This window comes from Ornithorhynchus anatinus, chromosome 2 (genome assembly GCF_004115215.2).
Source record: "Ornithorhynchus anatinus isolate Pmale09 chromosome 2, mOrnAna1.pri.v4, whole genome shotgun sequence".
Classification (NCBI taxonomy): domain Eukaryota; kingdom Metazoa; phylum Chordata; class Mammalia; order Monotremata; family Ornithorhynchidae; genus Ornithorhynchus; species Ornithorhynchus anatinus.
Genome location: NC_041729.1, coordinates 77,792,257 through 77,799,274, shown reverse-complemented (window position 1 = coordinate 77,799,274; position 7,018 = coordinate 77,792,257). Strand labels below are relative to the sequence as shown.

At 57.1% G+C, this 7,018-nt stretch overlaps 1 protein-coding gene across 4 annotated transcripts in view; it reads left to right on the top strand.

The window, feature by feature from the left end:
• Positions 1-2,336: 2,336 nt before the first annotated feature.
• PCMT1 (protein-L-isoaspartate (D-aspartate) O-methyltransferase) overlaps positions 2,337-7,018 on the top strand; it is a 39,215-nt gene continuing 34,533 nt past the window's right edge. For 2 of the 4 annotated variants that reach the window (XM_007660243.2, XM_007660238.3), the window contains exon 1: positions 2,337-2,502. In XM_007660243.2, coding sequence (XP_007658433.1) covers positions 2,448-2,502 — 55 coding nt within the window. In that variant the 5' untranslated portion in view covers positions 2,337-2,447. Of the gene's footprint in view, positions 2,503-4,151; positions 4,240-7,018 lie in introns of those variants that run through there. The other 2 variants (XM_039911151.1, XM_039911152.1) reach the window with 1 other exon arrangement.

Sequence of the window (7,018 nt, the reverse complement as noted above, 5' to 3'; positions counted from 1 at the left end):
GGACTAAGACTGTGAGCCCCACGTGGGACCACCTGATGACCCGGTCTCTCCCCCAGCGCTTAGAACAGTGCTCGGCACATAGTAAGCGCTTAGCAAACACCAACATTATCATTATCATCATAGGCAATGTATGTCTTAGTATCTTCCATCGACACCAACGTCCCTGGCATCTGCTTTGTCTTAAAACTGGTTGGATGTTAAATTCTGGCCCCAAACACCTGTGGATTATAACGGCCGAAGTTGGGGGTTCGATTGATAACGGAGGCCGGGCTCTCGCCACACTCCCCGAAAATCTTTCCGAAAAATTTACACTCGTGAGGGATTGCGTGTGGACCCGACACAAAGCCGCCTTCGATTAAAAGGCAGTTTTAACTTTAGCAAATATTCTAAAGGCTCACGGTGTATAGAGAAGCCCAACGACCTCCGAGGACGAGAGAGTTTTCCGAGGAGGGACGCTTAGGCCGGCATCCAAACATTAGAAGTATTTATCATTTAGAAATAATGTTTATTTCTAAACATTAGAAATACGTATCTCACTTGGTGTCCGGGCCCTCGGCCACGAAGCCTGCGTCGAACCGGCGTGTCCGCAAAATTAACGGACGTGTGCCAGAAATTCAAGGAATCCGTTCACATCGGTCTAGGAAATTTAGGATTTCTCGTGCCCCTCTAGACCGTGAATTCCCTCTAGACGCTAAACTCATTACGGCGGGCAATATGTCTGCTAATTCTGCTCTCCGGTAATAATAATAATAATGGTATTCGTTCAGCGCTTACTCTGTGCAGAGCGAGCACTGTTCGAAGCGCTGGGGGAGATACAGGGCCATCAGGTTGTCCCTCGTGAGGCTCCCAGTCTTCATCCCCATTTTGCAGATGAGGGAACTGAGGCCCCCAGAGAAGTGAAGTGACTTGCCCAAAGTCACACAGCTGATCGGGGGCAGAGTGGGGATTAGAACCCGCGACCTCTGACTCCCAAGGCCGGGCTCTTTCCACTGAGCCACGCCGCTTAGTGGGATGCTCTCCCAAGCGCTCAGTTCAGGGGCTCTGCCCCCAGTAAGCGTTCAATAAACTCGACTGAATGAATGAGTGCTCTCTCAAGCGCTTGGTACAGTGCTCTGCCCCCAGTAAGTCTTCTTCAATCAATTCGACTGGATGACTCCTCTCCCAAGCGCTTAGTATAGTGCTCTGCACCCGGAAAGCGCTCAACAAATACAATTGAATGAATGAATGCTCTCCCAAGCGCTTCATAGAGTGCTCTGCACCCAGTAGGTGCTCGATAAACACGACGGAATGAATGAATGAATGAATGAATGCTCCCCCAAGCGCTCAGTACAGTCCTCTGCGCGCAGGAAGCGCCCGATAAAGATGACTGACTGACTGAATGCTCCCCCAGCGCTCAGTACAGTGTCCCGCACGCCGTAAGCGCTCGATAGATACGACTGGATGAATGAGTCCCCTCCGGAGCGCTCAGTACAGTGTACCGCACGCCGTAAGCCCTCGATAAATACGACTGACCGAATGAATGCTCTCCCGAGCGCTCAGTACAGTGTCCCGCGAGCGGTGAGCGCTCGATAAATACGACTGAATGAATGGTCTCCGGAGCGCTCAGTACAGTGTCCCGCGAGCAGTAAGCACTCAATAGATACGAGTGAATGAATGGAGGCGTCCTCTCCAGAGCGCTCAGTACAGTGTCCCGCACGTAGTAAACGCTCGATAGATACGACTGAATGAATGAATGGCCTCCGGAGCGCTCAGCACAGTGTCCCGCGCGCCGTAAGCGCTCGATGGACCCGACTGCATGCATGCATGCATGAATGGTCTCCGGAGCGCTCAGCACAGTGTCCCGCGCGCGGTAAGCGCTCCTTAGAGGCGACTGCATGCATGAATGGTCTCCGGAGCGCTCAGCACAGTGTCCCCGCGCGCCGTAAGCGCTCGATAGAGCCGACTGCCTGAATGAATGAATGAATGAATGAATGAATGAATGGCCTCCGGAGCGCCCAGTTCAGTGCCGCGCGCGCGCCCCCTGGCGGGGGTTGAGGGGCTGCGCGCCGCCCGCCCTTGCCTCCCTCCCTCCCTCCCTCCCTCCGTCCGTCCGTCCGTCGGTCCCGGCGGCGCCCCCTGGCGGTGCCCCGACGGCGGCGCGGCCGGCTCCTCCCCCCGCGCCCCCGCGCCCCCGCGCCCCCGCGCCCCCGCGCCCCCGCGCCCCCGCGCCCCCGCGCCCCCGCGCCCCCGCGCCCCCGCGCCCCCGCGCCCCCGCGGAGGCGGAGTCCGCCCGTGCGCGCGCGCGGGGGATGTCGGGAGCGCGCGCGCGGGGCGTCGGGGGCGCGGGCGCGGGCGGGGGCGCGGGCGGGGGCGGGGCGTCGGAGGTGCTGCTGCTGCTGGCCAAGCTGGTGGGCGGCGCGGCGTTGGTGCAGACGGGCCTCTACCTGCTGCGGAGGCTGTGTCTCGCCATGGCCTGGAAGTCCGGCGGCGCCAGCCACGCCGAGCTCATCCACAACCTCCGCAGTGAGTCCCGACCCGCTCCCCGCTCCCCGCTCCCCCTCCTCTCCTTCTGCCCCACCGCCCGTTTGCCCCCCCTTTCTGCCCTTCTTTCTTTCTTTCCCCCCAGCTTTGCCCCCCTCCCGCCCTTCTGTCCCCACCGGGCTTTGCCCCCCTCCTGCCCTCCTTTCTTCTCCACCAGCTTTTGCCCCCCACTCCTGCCCCTCTTTCCCACCAGTTGCCCCCTTCCTCTCCTTCTTTCCCTTCCAGCCGTTGCCCCCGTCTCCTGCCCTTCTTTCCCCCCCCCCCCCCCAGCTCTGCCCCCCCTTGCCCTTCTTCCCCTCCTCCTGTGCCCTTCTTCCCCACCGGCCGTTGCCCCCTTCCCGGCCTTCTTTCCCACCAGGCTCTGCCCCCTTTCTGCCCTTCTTTCTTTCTTTCCCCCCGGCTTTGCCCCCCTCCCGTGCCCTTCCTCCCCACCAGTTTTTCCCCCTCCTGGCCTTCCTCTCCACCAGGCCTTGCCCCCTTCCTGGCCTACTTTCTTCCCCACCAGCTTTTGCCCCCCACTCCTGCCCTTCTTTCCCAGCAGTTGCCCCCCTCCTCTCCTTCTTTCCTACCAGGCTTTGTCCCCCTCCTGCCCATCTTTCTTCCCCACCGGGCTTTACTCTCCTCTTGCCCTTCCTTCCCCCCAGCCGTTGCCCTTCCCTCCCCCCTTCTTTCCCACCAGCCGTTGCCCTCCCCCCTTCTTCTTTCCTACCAGCCGTTGCCCCCCTCCTGCTCTTCTTTCTTTCCCATCAGCTTTACCCCCCTCTTGCCCTTCTTCCCCACCAGCCATTGCCCCCCTCCCGCCCTTTTTTCTCACCAGCCTTTGCCCCCCGCCCCCCGCCCTTCTTTCCCACCAGTTTTCCCCTCTCCTCTCCTGTTTTCCTCCAGCCGTTGCTCCCCTCCCACCCTTCTTCCCCACCAGCCGTTGTCCCCCTCCTGCTCTTCTTTCCCACCAGGTTTTGCCCTCCCTCCTGCCCTTCTTCCCCACCAGCTTTGCTCCCCTCCGGCCCTTCTTTCCCACCAGGTTTTGCCCCGCCCCCCCGCCCTTCTTCCCCAACGGCCGTTGTCCCCCTCCAGCCCTTCTTTCCCCCCAGCTTTGCCCTCCTCTTGCCCTCCCTTCCCACCAGCCTTTGCCCGCGTCCCACCTTTCCCCCTCCTGCCCTTCTTTCCCGCCAGCCGTTGCCCCCCTCTTGCCCTCCCTTCCCACCAGGTTTTGCCCCCTCCTGCCCTTCTTCCCCACCAGGTTTTACCCCTCACTCCCATCCTTCCTTCCCACCAGCCTTTGCCTCCTACTCCCGGCCTTCTTGCCCACCAGCCTTTGCCCCCCTCCCGGCCTTCTTCCCCACTGGCTTTTGCCCCCCTCTCCTGCCCTTCTTTCCTGCCCGTCTTTGCCCCTCTTCCTGCCCTTCTTCCCCACCAACTTTTGCCCCCCACTCCTGCCCTTCCTTGCCAACAGCCTTTGCCCCCCTCCTGCCCTTCATTCCCACCAGCCTTTGCCCACCTCCCACCTTTCCCCCTCCTGCCCTCCTTTCCCACCAGCTCTGCCCCCCTCCTGCCCCTTTCCCCCCCCAGCTCTGCCCCCCTCCTGCCTTTCTTTCCCACCGACCTTTGCCCCCAGGTGCCCTCCGCCTCCCCCGCCCCTGATACTAATGCGAATTTGCCCCCCTCGCCCGGGGCCTCCTCGGTTGAATTCTGAACCGGAGCAGCCTACGGTATATGGCAGTACGTCACCCGGGCCCTGTCGATCGCTTCCCCGGCCCAAGGCAGATGCTCCCTGCAGCACTCAGCACTTGGAAAACGACCAACAGAATGTTTCATAACGAAGAGCCGGGGTGGAATTGGAGGAGGGGGGAGTGGTCTTCCATCATCCGGACGCAGATGGGTTTCGAAAGAGGGTCTCCCTTAAAAGAGATAACGTACTGATGCCCCCTTGGGCCTCGGGTGCCACTGACGTCTGGTGGTGAATGACTGGGCCCATTGACGAAGGATCGATTGGGTAGATAATGCCTGGCTGCTTGCGCAGTGTTGGAAATTATTACTACTACGACTACTGATGATAATTGTGGTATTTGTTAAGCGCTTACTATGTGCCAGGTATCGTGCTGTGCGCCGGGGTGGATAGAAGCAAATCAGGTAGGACGCAGGCCCCGTCCCGCGAGGGGCTCACGCTCTCCATCCCCATTTTCCTGGTGAGGTAACGGAGGCCCAGAGAAGGCAAGTCGCTTGCCCAAGGCCACGCAGCAGACGAGTTGGTGGAGCCGGGGTTAGAACCCAGGACCTTCCGACTCCCCGGCCCGTGTGCTATCCACTGAGGCACGCTGCGTCTCACAATGATAACGACGATGGCATTCAAGTGCACACTATGTGCCAGGCACTGTTCTAAGCGCTGGGCCAGAAAGAAGGTGATCAGGTTGTCCCACGTGGGGCTCACAGTCTTACTCCCTATTTTACAGACGAGGTGACTGGGCGAGTAGTCGGTACAGAGTACTTGTCTTGCCTCGGGTAGCTCGGGAAACCTTTTGAGGGAAAGAAATTTGCCACTGACGGACTCTTCGAGCTCAACCAAGTTTGGGGTGGTGCAAACTCGATGGCTTTCCGGTTTATAGTTACGGCTGCCCCGACTGATCCCAACGTTGTCCCGGCGGCTTAAATTCTCTTCGACGTGGCCGCCGCCTGTTCATTTCGTTAGCGTTCTTACTAGTCTCCAACGGATAATACGGCTCCTTCGGCATTTCACAGCCGTGGCTCTCGCACCACCTAGGCAGCTTAAATTCCGGCCCCTTTTAGGTACCGGTTATCTGGATGGACAAGATGCAGGCAAGTATTTTTAGATGAAACGTTCCAAAAATTTGGAAATGTTACCTTGTAAATTTCAAAAAGCGTTAGCAAATTAAGAGCGATAGTTTTTAATCGCAGGCGACTCATTTGAATGTACGTGGTTTTCAGCAGTACATATTTTTAAAGCGTGTACTCAGACGTTTTTTGTTCTTGAACTGTAGGCTGAAACAGAAATATCATTATGCGGGCTTTCGTAACTGAGGCAAAGTGGTGTTTTTGCCGAGCATTTACATTTCAGATTATGGTTTTTAACTGACTAGATGGAAGTATGTAATTTAACAATTATTACCTACCCTTAGGATAAATCAAAAAGACAGTTTTAATTTTAAGGGAAGCAGTGTGGCCTACTGGAAAGAGCGCGGGCTGGGAATCAGTCAATCAGTGGATCGTATTTCTTTCGTTCATTCATTTATCCCGTCGTATTTATCGAGCGCCTACTGCGTGCAGAGCACGGTACTAATGAGCGTTTGGAAAGTACAATTCGGCCTCAGAGAGAGACGATCCCTACCCAACAGCGGGCACTCACTGTGTGCGGAGCACTGGACTCAGGTGCTTGGGAGAGGACAATAGAGCAGCGTCGGTGGGCACGTTCTCTGCTCGCAAGGAGCTTACAGAGTAGGAGCCCGAGGACCCGGGTTCTAATCCCATCTCTGCCAATTGTTGTGTGGCCTTGGGCACGTCCCTCATCTTTTCTGGGCCTCAGTTTCCTCAGTTTCCTGGAAGTTGGGCAGTCACTACCTCTTCTCCCTCCTACCTAGGTTGTGAGCCCCAAGTGGGACAGGGACGATGTCCACACTGATTTGACTCGCGTCTCCTCCAGCGCTTAGAACAGGGCTTGACACATGTCAAGCGCTTAACGAATGGTCCCATCCTGTTGGTTTAATTTCACAGTGTGGCAAACGGCATTCCCATTAAACTCGTATCTTCTCAGGGTTCAATGGAGATCACGGCCAACATGGAGGAGGGGAAATAAAAGGAGGGCGGGGTTTGATGAATTCACGTTAGAGTGGGAGATAATACAGAGGAAGAAATCGATCAGGGTAGATGGCATTGGTCAGAGTGTTTCCCAACCCGTTTCGGTCCATGAGATCCCAAGAAGGTGGAGAATGGTCTCGGTGCATCCTCTCCCAAATCCAAATCCAGCCCGGGGGGGTCTTTGAAGCAAATATGCCTCTGGCGGTTTGGCCCGATGGATCGCGGACTTGCCCAGCGCCCGCAGTAAGCGCGCTTTAGGTACGGCCGCCCTCGCAGAATCGACCTTCCGGGGGACTTGGCTAGTGAGCCACGGCTTTTAGTTGGGAGCCTCTTTTCTGGAATAATAGTTTCTAGGCATTCTTGGTCAGGAACCCTTTTCCAAATCTGTTAGACCGTCATTGGGCAGGGATTGTCTCCATCTGTTGGCGAATTGTACAGTCCAAGCGCTTAGTTCAGTGCTCTGCACATAGTAAGCGCTCAATAAATACCATCGAATGAATGAATCCCTGAATTGATTTAGAGGCACCCTCCCCCTCCTTAGACATTTTGGCTAAATTGTTCTAATCTCCCTCACAGAGGATTCTTTAACATCCCGCTAACTTTAGGACTATTTTCTCCGTTCTCCCTCCGTGCTCGCCTCAAATCACTGCAGCCCTTACACCTCTCCCTTTGGGTACAGCATCTTGCC